This window comes from Triticum urartu, chromosome 5A (assembly GCF_056163025.1).
Source record: "Triticum urartu cultivar PI428250 chromosome 5A, HENAU_Tu73, whole genome shotgun sequence".
In the NCBI taxonomy this organism is placed as follows: domain Eukaryota; kingdom Viridiplantae; phylum Streptophyta; class Magnoliopsida; order Poales; family Poaceae; genus Triticum; species Triticum urartu.
In genome coordinates, this window is record NC_141877.1 from 77549521 (window position 1) to 77572640 (window position 23120).

The 23120-nt window shown below is 43.7% G+C and overlaps 2 protein-coding genes across 2 annotated transcripts; one reads left to right on the forward strand and one right to left on the reverse strand.

The window, feature by feature from the left end:
* Positions 1 to 4995: 4995 nt before the first annotated feature.
* Positions 4996 to 10007, forward strand: LOC125507940 (uncharacterized). Its single transcript, XM_048672472.2, has 13 exons — positions 4996 to 5341; positions 5461 to 5597; positions 6215 to 6253; positions 6340 to 6432; positions 6539 to 6655; positions 7222 to 7317; positions 7924 to 8037; positions 8217 to 8270; positions 8698 to 8745; positions 8867 to 9017; positions 9163 to 9328; positions 9415 to 9484; positions 9568 to 10007. The coding sequence occupies exons 2-13, from the start codon at positions 5529 to 5531 to the stop codon at positions 9823 to 9825; spliced, it is 1275 nt and encodes a 424-aa protein (XP_048528429.1). The 5' UTR covers positions 4996 to 5341; positions 5461 to 5528; the 3' UTR covers positions 9826 to 10007.
* Positions 10008 to 10585: 578 nt separating this feature from the next.
* LOC147970336 (uncharacterized) lies at positions 10586 to 11228 on the reverse strand. The gene has a single exon (XM_087525551.1). It carries the CDS (start codon positions 11137 to 11139, stop codon positions 10864 to 10866), a length of 276 nt encoding a protein of 91 aa, XP_087381677.1. The 5' UTR covers positions 11140 to 11228; the 3' UTR covers positions 10586 to 10863.
* Positions 11229 to 23120: the final 11892 nt, after the last annotated feature.

Genomic DNA, 23120 nt, shown 5'->3' on the forward strand with positions numbered 1-23120 from the left:
TTAAAACTAATCCCGTAGGTAAATGTAGAGGTAGCGTGCGGACGACGATCACATCGACCTTGGAACCATTCCCGACGCGCATCATCACCTCGTCCTTCGCCAGTCTCCGCTTATTCCGCAGCTCCTGCTTTGAGTTACAAATGTGAGCAACCGCACCGGTATCAAATACCCAGGAGCTACTACGAGTACTGGTAAGGTACACATCAATTACATGTATATCACATATACCTTTCGTGTTGCCGGCCTTCTTGTCCGCTAAGTATTTGGGGCAGTTCTGCTTCCAGTGACCACTTCCCTTGCAATAAAAACACTCAGTCTCGGGCTTGGGTCCATTCTTTGGCTTCTTCCCAGCAGCTTGCTTACCGGGCGCGGCAACTCCCTTGCCGTCCTTCTTAAAGTTCTTCTTACCCTTGCCTTTCTTGAACTTAGTGGTTTTATTCACCATCAACACTTGATGTTCCTTTTTGACTTCTACCTCTGCTGATTTCAGCATTGAATATACCTCGGGAATGGTCTTTTCGATCCCCTGCATATTGAAGTTCATCACAAAGCTCTTGTAGCTCGGTGGAAGCGACTGAAGGATTCTGTCAATGACCGCGTCATCCAGGAGATTAACTCCCAACTGAGTCAAGCGGTTATGCAACCCAGACATTTTGAGTATGTGCTCACTGACAGAACTATTTTCCTCCATCTTACAGCTGAAGAACTTGTCGGAGAATTCATATCTCTCGACCCGGGCATGAGCTTGAAAAACCATTTTCAGCTCTTCAAACATCTCATATGCTCCGTGTCTCTCAAAACGCTTTTGGAGCCCCGGTTCTAAGCTGTAAAGCATGCCTCACTGAATGAGGGAGTAATCATCAACACGTGACTGCCAAGCGTTCATAACGTCTTGGTTCTGTGGGACGGGTGCGTCACCTAGCGGTGCTTCTAGGACATAATCTTTCTTGGCAGCTATGAGGATGATCCTCAGGTTCTGGACCCAGTCCGTATAGTTGCTGCCATCGTCTTTCAGCTTGGTTTTCTCTAGGAACGCGTTGAAGTTGAGGACAACGTGGGCCATTTGATCTACAAGACATATTGTAAAAATTTTAGACTAAGTTCATGATAATTAAGTTCATCTAATCAAATTATTCAATGAACTCCCACTCAGATAGACATCCCTCCAGTCATCTAAGTATAATATGATCCGAGTTAACTAGGCCGTGTCCGATCATCACGTGAGACGGACTAGTTAACATCGGTGAACATCTTCATGTTGATCGTATCTTCTATACGACTCATGCTCGACCTTTCGGTCTTCTGTGTTCCGAGGCCATGTCTGTACATGCTAGGCTTGTCAAGTCAACCTAAGTGTATTGCGTGTGTAAATCTGGCTTACACCCGTTGTATTCGAACGTTAGAATCTATCACACCCGATCATCACGTGGTGCTTCGAAACAACGAACCTTCGCAACGGTGCACAGTTAGGGGGAACACTTTCTTGAAATTATTACGAGGGATCATCTTATTTAAGCTACCGTCGTTCTAAGCAAATAAGATGTAAAACATGATAAACATCACATGCAATCAAACAGTGACATGATATGGCCAATATCATTTGCTCCTTTTGATCTCCATCTTCGAGGCTCCATGATCATCGTTATCACCGGCATGACACCATGATCTCCATCATCGTGTCTTCTTGAAGTTGTCTCGTCATCTATTACTTCTACTACTATGGCTAACGCTTTAGCAATAAAGTAAAGTAATTACATGACGTTTATGTTGACACGCAGGTCATAAATAAATAAAGACAACCCCTATGGCTCCTGCCAGTTGTCATACTCATCGACATGCAAGTCGTGATTCCTATTACAAGAACATGATCATCTCATACATCACATATATCATTCATCACATCCTTTGGCCATATCACATCACAAAACACTTGCTGCAAAAACAAGTTAGACGTCCTCTAATTGTTGTTGCAAGTTTTTTTTACGTGGCTGCTATAGGATTCTAGCAAGACCGTTTCTTACCTACGCCAAAACCACAACGTGAATTGCCAATTTCTATTTACCCTTCATAAGGACCATGTTCATCGAATCCGATCCGACTAAAGTGGGAGAGACAGACACCCGCCAGCCACCTTATGCAACTAGTGCATGTCAGTCGGTGGAACCAGTCTCGGTAAGCGTACGTGTAAGGTCGGTCCGGGCCGCTTCATCCCACGATGCCGCCGAATCAAGATAAGACTAGTAACGGCAAGCAAATTGACAATATCGACGCCCACAACTACTTTGTGTTCTACTCGTGCATAGAAACTACACATAGACCTAGCTCATGATGCCACTGTTGGGGAATGTAGCAGAATTTTAAAATTTTCTACGTATCACCAAGATCTATCTATGGAGTCATCTAGCAACGAGGGAGAGAGGAGTGCATCTACATAGCCTTGTAGATCACGAGCGGAAGCGTTCAAGAGAACGGGGTTGATGGAGTCGTACTCGTCGTGATCCAAATCACCGAAGATCCTAGCGCCGAACGGACGGCACCTCCGCGTTCAACACACGTACGGAGCGAGGACGTCTCCCGCGCCTTGATCCAGCAAGGAGGAGGGAGAGGTTGAGGAAGAGGGCTCCAACAGCAGCACGACAGCGTGGTGGTGGTGAAGCTGCAGTACTCCGGCAGGACTTCGCCAAGCTCTTACGGAGGAGGAGAGGTGTTGGGGAGGGGAGGGGCTGCGCCTTGGATGTTCTGTGCAGCCCTCCCCTTGCCCCTCTATTTATAGGGGAAGGAGGAAGGGGGTCGGCCCCCTCTAGATGAGATCTAGAGGAGGGGGGCGGCGGCCAAGGGGAGGGGGCTTGCCCCCCAAGCAAGGGGGGGCGCCCCCTTTAGGGTTTCCTCCCCAACCCTAGGCGCATGGGCCCAAGGGGGGATGCAGCCAGCCCATGTAGGGCTGGTTCCCTTTCCTCTACAGCCCATTAGGCCCTCTGAGAGAGGTGGCCCCTCCCGGTGGACCCCCGGAACCCCTCCGGTGGCCCTGGTACAATACCGATATGCCCCCGAACCTTTCCGGTGACCGTATGACAACTTCCTACATATAAATCTTCACCTTCGGACCATTCCGGAACTCCTCGTGACGTCCGGGATCTCATCCGGGACTCCGAACAACATTCGGTAATCATATACAAGTCTTCCTAACAACCCTAGCGTCACCGAACCTTAAGTGTGTAGACCCTACGGGTTCGGAAGACATGCAGACATGACCGAGATGACTCTCCGATCAATAACCAACAGCGGGATCTGGATACCCATGTTGGCTCCCACATGCTCCTCGATGATCTCATTGGATGAACCACGATGTCGAGGATTCAATCAATCCGTATACAATTCCCTTTGTCAATCGGTATGTTACTTGCCCGAGACTCGATCGTCGGTATCCCAATACCTTGTTCACTCTCGTTACCGGCAAGTCACTTTACTCGTACCATAATGCATGATCCCGTGATCAACCACTTGATCACATTGAGCTCATTATGATGATGCATTACCGAGTGGACCCAGAGATACCTCTCCGTCATACGGAGTGACAAATCCCAGTCTCGATTTGTGCCAACCCAACAGACACTTTCGAAGATACCTGTAATGTACCTTTATAGTCACCCAGTTACGTTGTGACGTTTGGCACACCCAAGGCACTCCTACGGTGTCCGGGAGTTGCACAATCTCATGGTCTAAGGAAATGATACTTAACATTCAGAAAAGCTACAGCAAACGAACTACACGATCTTTGAGCTATGCTTAGAATTGGGTCTTGTCCATCACATCATTCTCCTAATGATGTGATCCCGTTATCAATGACATCTAATGTCCATAGTCAGGAAACCATGACTATCTTTTGATCAACGAGCTAGTCAACTAGAGGCTCACTAAGGACGTGTTGTGGTCTATGTATTCACACATGTATTACGATTTCCGGATAACACAATTATAGCATGAACAATAAATAATTATCATGAACAAAGAAATATAATAATAACCATTTTATTATTGCCTCTAGGGCATATTTCCAACAATCTAAACACTCTTATATTAGTTTACAGAGGGAGTACATGTCTAACAGTTTGCCCATAACAAAGCAGCCCTTACAATGGAATCGAATGCTTGTGACTGTGTGAGCATCGACGACGGTGGGCATGGGAGTTTTTGATAGAAGATTTGGAGCACTAGCACGTAGCTAGCCCTTGAGTGAGCTGTCAATGGCAATGCAAGGGTGCTCGATTATGAAGCCGGTGTTGTTCATAGATTTACATCGAAGTCGTTAGGTGAGGGGGGGGGTGTCAACCAACGAACTCGAGTACATCGGGTTGGGTCGAGTGTGTAGTAAGTTGCTCAGATAGCCTCTCAATGTAGTTTCCCTTCAAAATTGAAATTGCCACCTCTTATCCATTAGAGATAATTCTATAGTTAATGTTGATCAGTCAAATTAATTTACTCGGACTCATACCCCTCTCGAGCTCACACCACGATTCTCAAATGATCCATCATTTTTTGTTAGTAGCAACCATTCTTTCACGACACTGTTCCTTGACCCGGCCAATCTTGATTGACAGGAATCATTATTTTTTCCCGTTGCAACGCACGGGCATTTGTGCTAATATAAGGTAATTCATGGTCAGAATCTGATGAACATTTATTAACACAATCATATTATTATTAACAGATAAATCACAAACTAACGTACTAGAACATTTATATCCTATTAGAACGCACATACATTGTTCTAGTACTATTAAATCTCGAGCGAGAAAAAGATCGCACCAAGCACGTCACTGTAAGCGCCCGTTCGCGGCGGAATCTAGATCCGCCGGAAGTACCATCCCCATATGCCCTACACCGCAGGACGCCGGACGTGTCAACTCCCACGTTCCTTCCGTCTTCCAAGCCAAAGAACAGCAACAGATCATCACGGAATAAAGCACTCCTCTACCACCACCACCACCAGTGCTAAAGTCGATAGAAAATTCAGAGATCCCCCGTGGTTCGCCTACACGTCAAGCTCCAAGTCGGCGCCTCCCTCCCTCACCTTCCGCGCGCCCCTTTCTCCCCTTTCTCCCCTTCCTACGGCTTCTCCTCCCCCTCTTCAGTCTTCACCCCTGCCCACCCTCGCAGATCTCGCCATTCCCTGCCACGCCGCCGCCCGCCCGCCCGCGCGCCCCGTTCCGGCGGAAAGCCTCCACCTCTCCCGCAGCCTCCCCGGAGAGCTGGAGGGGCCTGCGCCAATCCGACGGACGGCACGGCTCCTCCCTCCTCCCCTGCTGCCCCGGCCGGCCGCGATACGGGCTGTCGATCCTCGGTGAGCGCCTCTGCTCGATCCGATCAGCTTCGGCTCTCGTGGACTCCGTCGCCTGCCAGCCTGCCTGCTATTGCGCTGATGCAGCAGCGAGGCTGATTCTGTTCTGCTGCCGTGCGCAGGGTTCGTTCGAAGACGCAGGCGCCTGTGCGACCGAGTGCGCGCGCGGAGGGTCAGGGCCGGCGCCGAGATGAAGGGCGTGTCGGCGATCCCCGCCGTGGCGATCATCCCTTCGCCGCTCTTCCTCTGGCGGGTCAAGGTAGCCTTCGCAGCATTTCGACGGGCGCTACATGCCTAATTTACTTTCTGATGTGTCGCAAGTGTGCTGCGTGCGGCCGCCGTTATGCGCATTGTTTGCAGCGGATGCCATGTTTGTAAGGAAATTAAGTGACAAGCCAACGCATCTGACGCCCCCCTCTCGATTGCGTAAACTTTGTAATAGTGACAAAAATCATGCCATGTGTAAATCTCTACTACTCTAGGATATGCCTTTGTTTTACATGATGATACTTGAACAGTTGAACACGTGAACACTACTTTGATGTTAGCGTCTCGATATTTGATAGTATTTCTCAGTACATGTCTAGGAAAAGCCTTCTAGCTTAGTCACAGAAGATAAAGTGGCCTTTTAGCATCACCATTTTGAGTTGGAGCTGCTGCTTCTTTTTACTTATTTACCCTGTAATTTACTCCAAGAGACACTAACATATTTACCTGTCCATATCTAATTCTATTCTGTGGCATCATGTATTTTATTGCTCCTTTATTCTGTAACCACTAACCAATTGTACTCAAATTACCCTGTTCTCTTGATTCCTCATCTGCCTGATCTACATTTTACTTCTCAAATTGCTTACGAGTATGTCCCTTTTCCAGGTTATATTGTTTCTCCTATGGGGTTTGTGCTGTTGCAAGGTCAGTGTTACTCAATCAATAGCTTTTGTAATGTACGAATTCAGCTTCATGTGGTTTGTTAATCGTTTATGCTCTTGGAACTGCAGATAGGGTGGGACTCGGTTATGAGAATGAGTGTTGATCTGCGAGACTTATTTTTATACGAGGCTTTCTTATACTATAATCCTCTCCTTCTAGTGGTGGGTTTCTTTTTGTTGTTGTACATGTGGCATACTCAACTCTTAATAACCGTGTATGCAAAATAATTAGTCATGCATGTAACTGTGCTTTGTGTTCCTATTGTAGGCACTGATGATTTGGTTATGGGGAGTAAATTTGTGGGTTTTCGCACAATCATCAGTAAATTATGCGAAGGTGTTTGATCTTTCACAGACACATTTATCACACCGAGAAATATGGAGGGTATGCCTATTTATCTTGTTTGCGATATCCATTTCATCTCCTGTTTGAATGCATTTACATTGACATGCCTATCCATAGCCTATAAGCTTTATGGAGTATTGATCCATATAGCGTTTGCTGCATACAGTTTTAAGCAATGTCTACGGCATATGGTTGTTACGGTAGCGCGAAATTTATGGATGGTGGTGTTAAGCTCTCAACAATACTTGTAGTTCCCAGTCCATTATATTTTTGTAGTACAACTATACATAACATTTCTAAGCAACCGTGTTTATCTTGCTTTCCAATGTAAGTAATATATATATAATCCCCACTTTAGTGTCTGGATGAACATGCGTCACCAGAATATTTATTTTGAGAATAGGTTAGTCTGTGCCTATTGCACTTTCTAAAGTCGAGTACTGATGGGCTGGTGTTTTGAAGTTGGCTCTCTTTTCTTTAAACTGTATCGTGTTTTTGTCCTGTCCATTTCTTTTATGCTGACATAATATTGTATAATTTTTCATGTTACATGTACTCTGGCATATTATTCTGCTTAAGTAACACTTATTTTCCTCCATTGGCAGTGTGCTACTTGGCTGACTTTAGTTGTTCCAACAAGTATGACAGCTTACCTATATCTGTATTCACATGGTGAAGTGTCTCTTGCTGCATCTCAACCAGTGTAATATCTTGAGCTCATTAAGTTGTTAATTCTATGATTTGCTCATGGGACCTTTTGTTCTGTACATTACTCTTGGTTATACTTGTGGTGGTGCTTATCAGTTATCAGTAATCAAGTTCGGACATAAATATCCCCAGAGCTCTCCCAAGGAACAGTATAATGATAAGATAATTGTTGACATACTAAAATGGATGTCTCATTGTGTATCTCTGACTCTGTTGTGTTAATTGATGAATTGAAACATACATCCTGTCGCAAGATCAGAACAGTAGTATATTCATTATACATTTTGCTAGCAGCGAATGTTAATGCAATTGCCACTTTTACCTTAAAGTTATACCTATTCTCCTGTAATCGAATAAGTGGAACTGCCCATCTTAGTACAATACTATTATATGTTAACCATCAATTGATGTACGTGCACACATAGATACGGATGGTTTCTTTGTAACACTGAAGGGCTCTAAAGTTCTGCATGATGCACAATCCACTTACTCCCGCTTCCCCTTAGGAACAATAAACCATGCAATTTATTCTACTCTGATGCATTATTACTTTTTAAATGCTGGGTTATGAATTGACATATCATTCTGCCTGTCTGCAGGTCCTTTTGTATGCTATCCTTCTGATGATCCTCCTTTCTCCTTTTGATATGTTTTATTTATCATCACGCTTTTTCTTTCTGAGGACCATGTGGCGTATAGCACTTCCATTACAAGTAAGTTGTAAAAAAAATCAGTAATGTTAGATAGGTTTTGCTTTTAGCTATGCTATAGACAAAACAAATTATTTTGGTCTGTGGTGGCTATTATATATACCTGATTGTCCTTGCTTGCGGAGCCAGTAAATCTGATCAAATAACATTTTGAATTGATTTAATGTACTCTTGTTCCGCAGGCAATTACATTCCCTGACTTCTTTATGGCGGATATTTTTACATCCATGTCAAAGGTATGCAGTCATTTTTGGTAAACAATTGGAGACAGTTTGCAGTCATTTATTTAAAGTGTTTGCTGCCCATTGCTTTGTTTTAACTAATTACTGCTATAGATAGTATGACATGGTTTTTTTGTTTAATACTCTTTCCGTCCCAAAATAAGTGTCTCAACCTTAGTACAACTTTGTACTAGAGTTAGTACATAATTGAGACACTTATTTTGGGACGGAGGGAGTATGTACTATATTATTTTCTGTTCTCATGTTGGCTGTAATATACTGTAGTTTATGTAAGAAAAATTATCTCCTAACTACGTGAGCATCTGCAATGTACTATTTCCTAGTTTTGTAGAGAACTGTTTCTAGCTTCTAGACTGTCCTGAGTGGACATTTTCAGTTTGATCTTTCTAATATGTTGCTCAATTGATGCATTTGTTTGCAGGTGTTTTCAGATTTGGAACGTTCAGGTTGTCGCATGGTCCATCGTCAGGTTAATCTCTCCGTTTCTCTTGTTCTATGCACATATTGTCTTCTGCAGTATCCATACTGCTTGGTTTACTTGACGATTGCAAAGTATTGCAAAAAGTAATCGTTATTATGATATTTTACAGGTCGCGACAATTGCTTGGTTTGAAGCAGATTCAATTTGTGGTAGCCACTCTGTAGCTATTCCTCTAGTTCTGGTACTCCCTTATTTGTGTCGTTTCTTCCAGTGTCTTCGACAGTACAAGGATACAAAGGAGAAAACTTGTCTTCTCAATGGTATTTAATCACCACCATATTGCAGCTCTAATTGTTTATTTCTTATACATGTTTAGAATCCTAGAAATAGAACAAGTTGTAGCTTGTGATCATATGTTTTGTACCTATTTCTGGACACTTACCAACATCTTTGTACCAAATCCAGCACTCAAGTACTCGACAGCAGTCCCTGTGATCTTTTTATCAGCTCTCAAGTATCATGTATTTCCCGACGTATGGATTAGCTTTTACCGCCCTCTGTGGCTTATTTCCAGTGTTGTGAATTCACTGTATTCCTTCTACTGGGATATAAAGCGTGATTGGGATTTGAGGTGCCGTTCTCTACAAAAGTTTCTTTTCTACTCTGTCCTTACGTATCAATTGTTGGTTGCTAACAAGACTTTCTCTATAATTGCAGCATTTTAACCAGGATTTTCATGTTCAAAAACCCAAGTGCATGGAGCAATCTTCTTTACGGGCGTAGCTGGGTATACACTCTTAACACATACATGGTTTTAGCTAGTACACCTTGTTAATTTTCTGAACTAATCCTTACATGATTGCTCTACAGGTATTTTATTGGGTGTTAGGTAGCAATCTCATTCTCCGGTGTACATGGACATACAAGCTTTCGGCGCATCTTCGGCACAACTACCTGACAGTGTTTGCGATAACAGCTCTGGAAATGGTGAGGCGGTTCCAGTGGGTCTTTTTCCGCGTCGAGAATGAGTGGAACAAGATGACAGCCAAGCAAAATTTTGAATTGTCATCTGATATGCCGCCTTCAGAATCAGATAGGCTACTGGATTCTAACAGCCATAAAGTCTAACCCTACACTCAAAACAATCTTATAGCATGGTCCGTATGAGGTTCTCTCTCGTAATATCTCTAGAACTCGGAAGGCCAATTGTACAAGATAGATTTCCACACGAAATGAAGTTGTTGGCACATGTGCCATATGTAACACTCTTGAATCCAGACAAATGATAGTGATACCAAAAATTTTTATGATTTGGCACCTTTACAAAGATAATCTGCTTAGCTGATCTGCATATCAACAATCTGAGTTTGATGCTTTATCCTTTTGTTTCTGTTCAACTTGCAACTGTTCAGATGCATCTGTAATCATCTTGTGCAACAGTACAACAACTAGTGCTCATGCACAAGTGCAATGGGTGTGAATTGTATTTGTTTGCGTCATCGCAAAGTTTGGTAAGTTGCACTTGAACAGCACATTGTCAAGAAAGTCATGATTATCTCGTCTTGTTTATCATATCATTGGCTGAAGCAGACGAGATTGATTGTCACAAGCAGAGTATTTCCTGCTGCCAGATAATGGCTGGGCCCGGATGAAGTAACGGTTACCCATTGGAACAGTCTAGAAACAACTTAGTTTAATGGCTGTGGTTTCTCCAATCAATCTATATACCCACCCACAGGGTTTCTTAAGCAAGTTGCAACTTGGATAATGGAATCGAAACCAAAATGGAGCCCTTGTCTGGGACAAAGGAGGGAGCTGATTTTTATTCTTGCCATTACACCTGACATTATTACTCCTAGGTAAATAATTTGAACAGAAACAGACTCGGTTACTCCTTTGCATCCATGCAATAATTAAGGGACTTACACACTGAATTAGTAGTAGTACCACTCCTACACAAATACACAAACACACAAACACAAGTATACTACTAGTACAGTGGTACCATAAAAAGAAAAGCATGGGACACATCAATGCTCATCGAATTCGCAGCCGCCCGTGGTCACCGTCGAACGTGCGTGTGCGAGGCAGCAGCGGTACACGAGGCAGAGTGTGCGCCACGGAGAGGGAGGAGATCCAGAAGGTCCGGGGGGTTTCCGCGCGCGGCTACGGAGACGTGAAGGCGTCCTCCTGCTCCGGCGCCGTGGGCTGCTGCTGCTGCAGGACGAGGAGCGAGCGCAGCGTGTCCCGGAGGCGGTTGGCGCGCCTCCGGTGGCGGATGCGGCGGAGCACGGCGTCCTTCTCCAGCGGCCCCGCGCCGGGCCCGGGCCTGTGCAGGTACAGCCGGCTCGTCACCCGCACCGCCGCCGCGTCCCCCTCGTCTTCTTGCGCCGCCGCCGGGGGCGGAGACGAAGGGGGGCTCTTGGACACCCTGGAGGCCATGGCAAGATCGATCGGACTTCTTCTTGAGAGCTTCGTGTGCGGAGCTGAGTGAGCGAGCGATGGATGGGCGAGTGAGGGGAGTGTGAAAGGTGGCGAGGCAGGGGCCATTTATAGGCGGTGTCGGGGAGCTAAATTATTGATTTTAGTACCCCGGGTTGCTGTTTATTACGGAAACGGGTAGCCGGAGGACATGGTTTCACGTGTCAGCGCCGCCTTTTTGTCTTTGTTTTTTCCTCTCGCACGCACTGCTCACGCACAGATGGTGATGGGAGATTTTTCTTTTTTGAGGGGTGTCGATGACGACCCGAAATTAAAATTTGGGTTTGTGCCCTAACTTTGCCGGTTTCGGTCTGAAATCAACTAGCTCAGCCGCAGTTTCTAGAGAGAGAGAGAGAGGGGGACGGTAAAGAAGATTAGTAGTGGCGCAAGTCCTCTGAAATTGACTAGGAGTGACAGTGAAAGGTTAGAATCTGTTCTCCGTGAGCCAGCGACCAGTTGGGTGAGAACACATTTCAGCTGCCACGCCAGGAAAACACCACCTTTGATTCGGGCGACGCCACTTCACACTCACAGTTTGCCGTGGCTGCCTAAGAAAGTTGTACACTAGGCTTGGTAATTAAAAGACTTGGACTGTATTAGTTTGGTCAAGCTAATTAATTTGGAGACGCTTGTGAGCACTGAGCACGCAAGAACTAAGCTAAGCTAGAACTACACCTGAAGTTTCAGTTAAGAGGTAACAGCACCTCAGGTATCCTAACTTGCACACAATGTGATGATTTAGTCTCAAACTTGCAAAACTTGACTCCATCATACCCCGACTTGCACCTCATGTGATGATTTAGTCCCAGGCCAATCACAACTCGACAATTGGCTGCTAGGTGGCTAAACCGGTCAGCGCACGCACTTTTGCATAAAACCCCCGCCGTTTCCTTTAATCAACCCGCACTCACCTCCACCTGAATTAAATGTTGTTGTGTGAAAAAAATGGGAAATCTTTATTCTGAAAACTGTCAGCGAGTCAACTGTGAGTTTTAAGATCAAGTCATTTGGATGAGAACATTCATAAACTTGGGTGTTTGTAGCTTGCTGAGATATATAGTTATCTATTGGTGTTCATAGTATGTTCATTGACTGAAAAATAGGTTCAGTGAGTGCTTATTGAGTTATGTATTGCACTGTTCATCTACCATGTAAAAAGAAACGAGGGAGTTTGTTGTGAGTTGACATATATAGCAATCTTTTGGTGTTCACAGTATGTTTATTGACTGAAAATAGGTTCAGTGCAGTGCTTATTGAGTTATGTATTGCGATGTTCATCTGCCCAGTGAAAAAAACTAGGTTCTTGTACTTTTGCTCTGAAAAAATAAGAATTTTTAAGATCAAGGCATTTAGATGAAAACATCCATGAAGTTGGGATTATGTTGCTTGTAGACATATAATATAATCTTTGGTGTTCACAGTATGTTCATTGACTGACAAAAAATTTTTAGTTCAGTGCTCATTAAGCTATGTATTGCTCACTGTTCATCTGCTATGTCTAGAAAGCAAGGGAATACCTTTGCTCTGAAAACCGTGAGCGAGTCAAATGTTTCCATGGACTTGGAGCTCTCAAGAATGGCCCGATGCAGGAGGCAGACCAACGACACGTACTGCCCACGGTTGAGCGAATCCCCGACAAACAGCATGCGCTTGCCCCGCAGCATCTCCAGCATCAGAGTCGCATTGAAGCTACATTTTCAGGTGTGAGGATGGGGTACATAGCATATGAAGATCAATATTGTATTAAAGCAATAATAACCACTGAAAACCATAGCTTGATAAAGCAGTTTAACATTTTCTCGATTGTGGTTCAACTGCAACACTCATGCAGCTGGCGCTTTGCTATACAACACTGGTGGGTTCAGTTCTCAGTTCTGAGAGTGACTGAGATTGTTGTGTAACAGTCAGACTCGAGCAATATTAACCGAGCAGTACGGACAACAGATTCAGCGCCACATGTTTTTGAAATAGAAGTTCAGTGCCACATTGTATCGAGTGTGACCGCTGACCGTGTCCGATATATTGCCTACGCCGCTGTCGGTGAACATTCAGACTAAGTTTTGCAACAAAACAGAAGCCGAAACTCTTGCAGATGGTCCCGCAAATCATGAACCAGAAACTATTGCGGTGCATAGCACAAAGATCAATATATAGTCATAACAACCACCAAAATCCACAGCCTGATAAAACAGTTTAACATCTTTTAGGTGGAGGTGAGTGCGGGTTGATTAAAGGAAACGGCAGGGGTTTTTGTGTAAAAGTGCGTGTGCTGACCGGTCCAGCCATCTGACAGCTAATTGTCGAGCTGTGATTGACCTGAGACTAAATCATCACATGAGGTGCAAGTTGGGATATGATGGAGTCAAGTTTTACAAGTTTAGGACTAAATCATTACATCTCATTACATTATGTGCAAGTTAGGATACCTGAGGTGCTATTACCTCTTCAGTTAAAGAGATGCATTAGTATAGTAAATTAATTAGAATCGAATCATGGTTGCAAGTACAGTACCCCTAGTAGTAGTAGCAGCAGCATTTGTCGGGACCTGGACACGTAGCAAAGTAGCGCCGGAAAGCCACCGTCCAAGCTTGGATCTGCACGGTAAATAACGAATAAACGCGTTTTGCCTCGGCTGGTCGGTGAGTGCAGCAGGGCGCGTGCTGTCGCCGCGGTGAAACTCGCGGAAGACGACGCGGTAAAATGGAATCAGGTGCACGCACGCAGCAGCACCGGCAGCAGCCTATCCTATCCGTTCTGACCGGGAGGCTCATCTGACTCGAAAAAAAGTGTGCTAAACATGAATAAATGAACGAATGAATGTATGCCACGTGGCATGTGCATGTTGCTGCTGCTGCTGCCCGTGGTGGGTTAGCCACCGACCAGAGTGGCAGCCCAGAGTTTTCAACTCAGAATTTGAACTTTTCTACAGTAGGTTTCAGCTCCTTTCAAACGGGCCGAGCCTTGGTGCTGACACGGGCCGGGCAGTGTTGAATTTACGGCCTTTTCACGTTTGTGTGGGATGGTCAGATTATGGGTGATGTTGCTGGGCCAGTGCTATAGAGCACGGGTATCCAAAGTCCGCTCTCAACTCATCTTTTTTGTGACCCAGTTCATAACAGAGCTGGACCAGGTCAATTGAGACGCATCTGAACAAAGATAAGGCAGAAAAGTTTAGGAAAAAAGTTGAGGATGGACAGTATGGAGAGAGCTCCTCCTTGGCGCCTTTAGTGCCCGTTACCCAAGCCAGCGCCCGCTGAGTCGCTTGCATGGGCCTGGCCCAGCAACGTTCGCCGGCTGCCATTGCTCGTTCGCTGGCTGCTGCTGCTCGTTCGCTGGCTGCTGCCATCTCTCGATCGTGGGCTCCTGCCGTTCGCTCGCTAGCTGCGTCGCTTGCTAAAAAAAAGCTGCCTGCTCGATCACTTTTTTTGGTTCGCTAAAAAAAATGCTACAGTATGTACTGGTTTTCTTGGAAAAATGAACTGGTTTGCTACAGTATGTACTCCGGTCTTTTGAAAAAAGTTCATCGAATTCCGAAAAAGTTCACCGAATTCGAAAAAAAGTTCAACGAGTTCGAAGAAAGTTCATCAAATTCGGAAAAAGTTCACCATATCCAGAAAAAAGTTCACTGAATTCAAAAAAAGTTCATAGAATTCAGAAAAAAGTTCATCGAATTCCGAAAAAGTTCACCAAATACGAAAAAAGTTCAACGAGTTCGAAAAAAAGTTCATCAAATTCGGAAAAAGTTCACCGTATTCAGAAAAAAGTTCACCGAATTCAAAAAAAGTCCACAGAATTTGGAAAAGTCCACCGTATTCAGAAAAAAGTTCACCGAATTCAAAAAAAGTTCACAGAATTCAGAAAAAAGTTCATCGAATTCCGAAAAAGTTCACCAAATACGAAAAAAAGTTCAACGAGTACGAAAAAACGTTCATCAAATTCGGAAAAAGTTCACCGTATTCAGAAAAAGTTCACCGAATTCAAAAAAAGTTCGCCGAATTTGAAAAAAGTTCATCGAATTTGGAAAAAGTTAATCAAATTTGAAAAATGTTCATTAGATTTAAAAAACATTCATCAAATTTTCGAAAAAATCATCAAATTCAAGAAATTGTCATCGATTTGCAGAAATATTCATGAAGGAAAAAAGTTTCACGAATTTAAAAAAAAGAAAGAAAAATAGAAAAGAAAAGGAAATAAAGGAAGGGAAAACAAGCAAATAATCACATGAAAGGATTTGGTGGGTTGGTTGTGGCGTCTTACTCTAAACCAACTGGTCGCGGGTTTGAGACCCTGCTCTGGCGCACCTTTTTGCAGTTTTAGAAAACAGAAAAAACAAGTCAAAACTGGGCCGACCCAACGTGGCGAGGGGAGTATGCGCCCGTTAGCGAAAACGCCTGTAACGGGCGCTTAAGGCGCCGAATAGGAACCAGCCAGTATGGAGGTGCAGGAAAGTAATGGTGCGAGTGGTGGTTTGCTTTTGTTTTGGCGGAGACCATTGACAATTCAACTCAGAGATAAAGATAAGAATTTCATAGATGTAACCGTGGGTGATGTCACGGATGAGATATGGAGGTTTACAGGGTTTTATGGTGAGCCGAAGTGGGAAGACAAGCATTTATCATGGACATGCTTACGTGATCTACATCAACGAATAAACCCCCTTGTGGATGATAGCTGGTGACTTTAATGAGATATTATACTCTCATGAAACGGAGGGCGGTGCATCGAGGCCGATGCACATGATGCAAAAATTCCGAGATGCTCTTGTTGATTGCAAATTGGAGGACCTGGGATGTAATGGTGATCTATATACTTGGAGAAGGAGGAGGCTCAGAGAACGACTCGACAGAGCAGTGTGTAATGGATAGTTCCATGGGCTCTTTCCTGATGCAAAGGTCACTAATGCGGCTCATACAAAGTCTGATCACAGAGCAATATTTATTAATACCGAGGGAGATGTGGAGGTGGACCACCGGCGAGCCCATTAGAAGTTTTTTTAATCAAGATGGCTACAGGAAGAGAATGTAATGCAAATTGTGTCTGAAGCTTGGGACCAATCTAACCCATCGGCACCAATTGCAGAACACATAGCTAGAGTCCACGCCACCATGCATGAATGGGATAGCTCAATCCTTAAGGCGCCCCATCGACGATTAAAGGAGCTCAAGGCGGAGTTGGAGTTGGAGTTGCTGCGGTCAGGCCCTCTCACTGACGAGTCGGGAGAGAGGCAGCGAGTTTTGCTAATGGAGATAGAAGAAAATTTGGAGAAGGAAGAGATCTACTGGGTTCAACTATCAGCCGTGCAAACTGGCTTAAATTCGGTGATCGAAACACTAATTTTTTTCATAATTTTGCGTCGGCTAGAAAGAAAAGAAATTACACCAAACGCTTGCTTGATGATTATGGAGTATGGAGAGAGGACAATGAAGCTATGCGTACCTTGATTATTGAGTACTTTCAGCATCTTTTTTCTGCAGAAGTTGATGTACCAGCAATGAATGTAATTAATAAAGTTAAAAGGTGTGTTACGGATTATATGAACGACTCTCTTATGGCATCATACACAGAAGAGGAGGTTAGGAAGGCCCTTTTCAGGATAGGTGATTTGAAAGCACTGGGACCAGACGGATTACATGCTATCTTCTATAAAAAGTTTTGGCACTTGCTCGGAGGAGATCTAACGAAGGAGGTTCTAGCGGTTGTCAATACAGGTACAATCCCGGAAGGTTGGAACTCCACTACTATTGTTTTGATACCCAAAGTGGACAACCTAGAGAAAATCACCCAATTCAGGCATATCAGCTTATGTAATGTGGTATATAAGGTAATCTCAAAAATGCTCGCGACACGTCTGAAGGTATTTCTTCCAGATGTCATCAGTGAGACTTAGAGTGTGTTTGTTTCAGGGTGCATTATTGATAACCCACAAATATAGGGGATCAATTGTAGCCTCTTTTGATAAGTAAGAGTGTCGAACCCAACGAGGAGCTAAAGGTAGAACAAATATTCCCTTAAGTTTTATTGACCACCGATACAACTCTACGCACGCTTAACGTTTGCTTTACCTAGAACAAGTATAAAACTAGAAGTACTTTGTGGGTGTTTTGGATAGGTTTGAAAGAATATAAAGTGCACGTAAATAAAAAGTAGGGGCTGTTTAGATAAAGAAGCAATAAAGTTAGTATAGCGAGTGCGGAAAAGTGGTGGTAGGAGTTGCGAAATTGTCCCTAAGCAATTCCCTACTTTACTAGACCGATAGCAAGTTTTATGTGGGAGATGCCACTGCTAGCATGTCATCCCTGACTTGGAATTCTATGCACTTATGATTGGTACTATTAGCAAGCATCCACAACTACTAACGTTCATTAAGGTAAAACCCAACCATAGCATTAAGATATATTGGTCCCCCTTCAATCCTGTATGCATCAATTTCCATGCTAGGTTGAAGTTTCTGTCACTCTTGCCCTCCAATACATAGTCCTATCAACATACAACTAACCCTATGGTGTGATCCACGCGCGTGCTCATATGATGGGCACCAAAAGACAGCAACATAACCACAAGCAATTTACACTAATCATATTAATTCACCAATCACCGATAGGACAACGAAAATCTACTCAAACATCATAGGATAGCAACACATCATTGGATAATAATATGAAGCATAAAGCACCATGTTCAAGTAGAGGGTACATCGGGTTGCGGGAGAGTGGACCGCTGTAGATAGAGGGGGGAAGGTGATGGAGATGTTGGTGAAGATGATGGAGGTGTTGATGAAGATCACGGTGATGATGATGGCCCCGGCGGCGTTCCGGCGCCACCGAAAGAGAGGGGGAGAGAGCCCCCTTCTTCTTCTTCATTGCCCTTCTCCCTAGATGGGAGAAGGGTTTCCCCTCTGGTCCATGGCCTCCATGCGTGGGAGGGGCGAGAGCCCCTCCGAGATTGGATTTGTCTCTCTGTTTCTACGTTCTGGGATTCTGCCCTTTCACCGTTTCTTATATATCCGGAGATCCGTAACTCCAATTGGATTGAAACCTTCGCCCCGATTTTTCTCCGAAAATTAGCTTTCTTGCGGCCAAAGAAGAGCAGCAACCGCCTTAGGGAGGGCCCACGAGGGTCAGGGGCGCGCCCAGGGGGGCAGGCCCGCCCCCTGCCTCGTGGCCCCCTCGGGTACCTTCTCGCGTTGATTCTTTTCCCATATTTCACAAATATTCCAAAAATATTCTCCGTCCGTTTTTATTCCGTTTGGATTCCGTCTGATATGAATTTTCTGCAAAACATAAAACATGCAACAAACAGGAACTGGCACTGGCACTGGATCAATATGTTAGTCCCAAATATAGTATAGAAAGTTGCCAAAAGTATATGAAAGTTGTAGAATATTGACATGGAACAATAAAAAATTATAGATACGATGAAGACGTATCAATTATCACTAATAATGTTATAGTGGCATATGAGTGTTTACATACGATGAAGAAAAGGAAGAAGGGGAAGTTTGGAACATGTGCGATCGAGGTAGATATGCACAAAGCATACGACCAAGTTGAGTGGGTATTTTTGAAGGCCATGTTGACTAAGTTGGGATTTCATGCTCAATGGATTCAAATGGTCATGTCTTGTGTAAGATCGGTTGAGTACAAGGTCCGCTTAACCTCAAATGGGACCTTGTTGTTTTCACCAACGAGAGGTTTGAGAAAAGGGGATCCCCTCTCCCCATATTTGTTTCTTTTATGTGCTGAAGGACTGTCTGCTCTTATTACCCATGAGAAGGAGGCTGGGAACTTGAATGGTGTGCAGGTGTGTAGAGACTCCCCAAAAATCTCTCATTTACTTTTTGCCGACGATTCTCTTATTCTCATGAGAGCAGATGCCCAAAATGCAAACACCCTACATGGAATATTAGATGAGTATTGTTCAGCCTCAGGCCAATTGGTGAGTGAAGCAAAATGCTCTATATTCTTCAGTCCTAACACAAATGTCGAGGTGAAGGCACAAGTGTGCCAAATTCTGAACATCATGACTGAGTCTATATCAGACAAATATTTGGATCTACCATCCATGATAGGGGTGGACCGTGTTGATTGTTTTAAACACATTGTAGAAAGAATTCAAGCAATGGTGAATGGATGGAAAGAGAGAACTCTCTCACATGGAGGTAAAAATAGTCACCACCTTGGTACTCGGCGAACAACTCGCCCACTTGGATCTTGTGTCGGCGGTTGGACCATCCACCGGCGCTGTTCTCAGACTAATCCATCACTGCCTCCGACGCCGAGTTTTCTAGGGTTGGGAAAGGGATGGCTCTCGTCTGCGTAGCGTTCCTGCCACATTACCCTTCCGCTTGATCCAGTGTGGTTGATTTTGATTTTGGACTGAATTCTTTGTACTAATGAGGTCCCTCTGAAAGAGTTTCATAATATATATCTCATGCACACAGCGGTAAGAAAAAAACTAGACTTTCGAAAACAATTTTTGGATGATCACTTGTCGATTTCATGGACAATGATTTGGTGAGGATAGGGATGACGCGGCTCGCCGCGGCTTCACCGGCAAAGACGAGGTCGACAGTTGAGTAGTGCGCGTGGAAGAGAAATATGAATCATGTGAGGTCGCAAAAATAGTGTCTGTTTTGACATGTTCTCTGCTCCAGAAAAAGAAAGATAGAGAAAAGACCCCTTACATTATGCATGCAGGCATGGCAGAGATTTATTCAAGACCAATATTTTTTTACCTTTTTTAGATAAATAATTTTTTACCTTTTTTCAGATAAATAATTTTTTACCTACTCCCTAACAAGTGTAGATTATCACATTTGAGAACATGTTTGAGCTACATTGGGTGGACATACTGGGCCATGGCCCACTCTTCTCTTACGATTTGATGTGAGCTCTGGCCCTCGCACCGCACGCATAGTGGGCTGGCCAAGGAGAAAAATATTCTTCTGCTCGTACCGCAAAAAAGACGCGTAATTCCTAGAAGCAGGATTCTAACTCTGCCCACTAAAGTATAACATTAGGCAAATAACCGCTAGGCCAATGTAACTTTGTTGTACTTCTTTAGTACAACATTAACATGTAGGAGTAATATACACCCAGTTTATTACGCGTATTATTTTATCATAAAAATGAAACAAATGGAAACAGAATTCACAAGAAAAAAAACGTGAACATGAAGAAAGTTCATAAATTTCGAAAGGTATGTACAAATTGGGAAAAGTTCATGAATTTGCGAAAAGTTTACGAATTTGAGAAAAAATCATTTTTTAAAAAAGTTCATTGAATTTAAAAAATGTCATCAATTTTGAGAAAATGTTCATCACATTTGAAAAAGTTCATCCATTTTAAAACGTACATTGAATTTTGAAAAAAGGTCAATTTTTTTAAAAAATCATCAAATTTGGAAAACGTTCATCACACTTGAAAAAAAGTTCATCGACTTTGAAAAGAGTTTCATCCACTATGAAAAAAGTTCATAAATTTTTAAAAGAACTTCATAGATCTTGAATAAAAGTCATCGATTTTTTTAAAAAGTTCACAAATTTGAAGAAAAAGTTCATGTATTTAGGAAAAGAAAAAACTGAACAAAACCATTCCAAGGAAAAAGAAAAGAGAAAAAAGGGAAAAAGTTGCACGAATTGAGGAGGATAACAGAGATAAAAGAAGTGAGTTGGCACAGTCGATCGAGATGGCCTAGTAGTTACTTTTCTATGCCCTGAATAGATAGGTCTTTGGTTTGAACCCCGCTGTCACACCCTTTTTTGTTCTTTACGAGAAAAGAAAGAAAAAGTTAAACAGGCCGGGCAAGCTCATAGGAGGGGGGGGGGGGGGGGGGGGGGATGTGCTTCAGGCGCCCATTTGTAAAATGGCCTATAACGGGCACCTGAAGCGCCAAATAGGATTTGCCGGATTTGATATTGATTTGGCCTGTTGGCAACAAATGGCTAGCTCATGGCCCACTATGTTGAACTGGCCCGTCCATAGTTTCATGTCACGCTTTGCCACTAGTCTATAGGATCTTGCAATAACTGTCAATCCATTCTCGTTATTTTCTTGCATAATGTTGTATCTGCCTTTTGGAATTAGTACATCTTGTTATAAGTTTTTGCATGAGAGGAAAATGTTGATGGTTCCTTCAACGCATCCATCTTTCTGATGCTAGACCAAACAAAGACACCGGTTCAGTTGTTTTTACTAGATGCTATCTCGCGTGTTGCTGCGGGGTTCGGATGCAAATGTTTTTTATACAATTTGGTTGTCTGGAATTTAGATATAAAACTAAAAACAATATTTCCCACATGATTGAAAGAAATATAACTAGTGGGATTGAATGATTGATGACGTGCATGTGTTTTGATTTGAGATGTGTGCATGTTGAGATAGAAATCAATAGTATTTCTTTTTCCATACTAGGATAATTAATGGTATGATGATGAGATGACATGTATGCATGTTGACAGAAATAAAAGTAGTGAGGATGAACTATTTAGATACATAGGATTTCGGACACATTTTTGCAAAAGGGATGCTGCCGAGTTTGCGGCATGTGTGTTCCTCTCAGCACCTGTGAATGTTTCCCGCAAAAAAAAAGTACCTGTGAATGTTATAGCTGTCGCTTGCACAATTATTTAGGAGAAGACGCCTTTACGTCCTTTTCCTTTTATTATCCTATAAATAAAGGTGGTAACTGCATCTGCTGCGGCTTCATTAAATGCGTTTTCTTGGTGTTGTGTAACGTTTCTACGTGGATGCATCTCAGTGGCGGATCTAGAACGACACCGGAGGGGGTGCCATGCTCAGTACTCTCTTATTTAAACACAGATACTTCGTACACACAAATTAGCCTAACTACTGCTACTAGTACCTTCGTCTAGGTATATACTCTCTTCATATCTTTATGTAATGTGTATTATTTTTGACACGGTGATCAAGACACATAAGTATAGATTATTTATGACAAAATTACCCTTGTCTAATTTGTTGATTAGCGACAAGTAAATCATTTTGGATAGGAAAAGAAAAGATACACACAATTAGCAGAAGGATAGTTCCCTTTTCTTTCTTCACAAGAAAAGATACATGCAATTCATGGAGAGATGCTTTCCTTTTTTTGAAGGGTCAAGACCGGAATTACGAAGAATTAGAACAAATACACCTTATATTGTTGAATTTTATAAAAAAAAGCAAATACATCTTATATAAAGAAACGAAAGAAGTAGTAAATATAATTTGCATTTTCACAGGCGGTGCCATGGGACCCCCATTGGATCAGCCACTAAGAGCATCTCCAATAGCCATCCAAAAACTGCTCCGCGCGCTTAAGAGCCTGTTCTGAATCTCTCCAGCTCCTGACTTCACAAATTACTAAAGAGAAGCCACCTCGAACGATTCAGCTTCTGGAAGCTAAATTCCCGAAGCTAAGATGGGCCGGCAGTGCAATTTTGCGAAGCAAGGGTTTCCCAGCTCCACGTTTTCAAGAATCTGGAGTTCCTCTTATTTACAAACAGATTGCCCCCGCTTAAGAAAACGGTTCGGTCCCCCATCTCCCTCTCCCTCTCAACAGACACGCACGAACAGCCAGGTCCCCTCTCCCTCTCGAATCCCTAGCGCCGCCGTCCCTCCGCCACGCCCGGCACACCCCGTCCCCGGCCGATTCCTATCCTAGGCCAACAGATCCGGCCTTTCCAGCGAGTTCCCTGCCGGTTCCCGTCCTCACCGCCGCAAGTACTACCGTCAGCGAGGAGTAGCGCCACCATAGGAAGGACGAGGTCATCCCCACGCCATTGACGCCGAGAAGGCGAGAACACCCCCCGCCCAGCCAGCAAGGAGGAGCATCCCAACGACAAAGCCACATGGCCCAAACCGCAAGGCGATCTCCTCCATCCTTCTCCCTCCCGATGGTGTACCCATGGTTGTTCATACTGTAGAGGATCTCAGCCCATC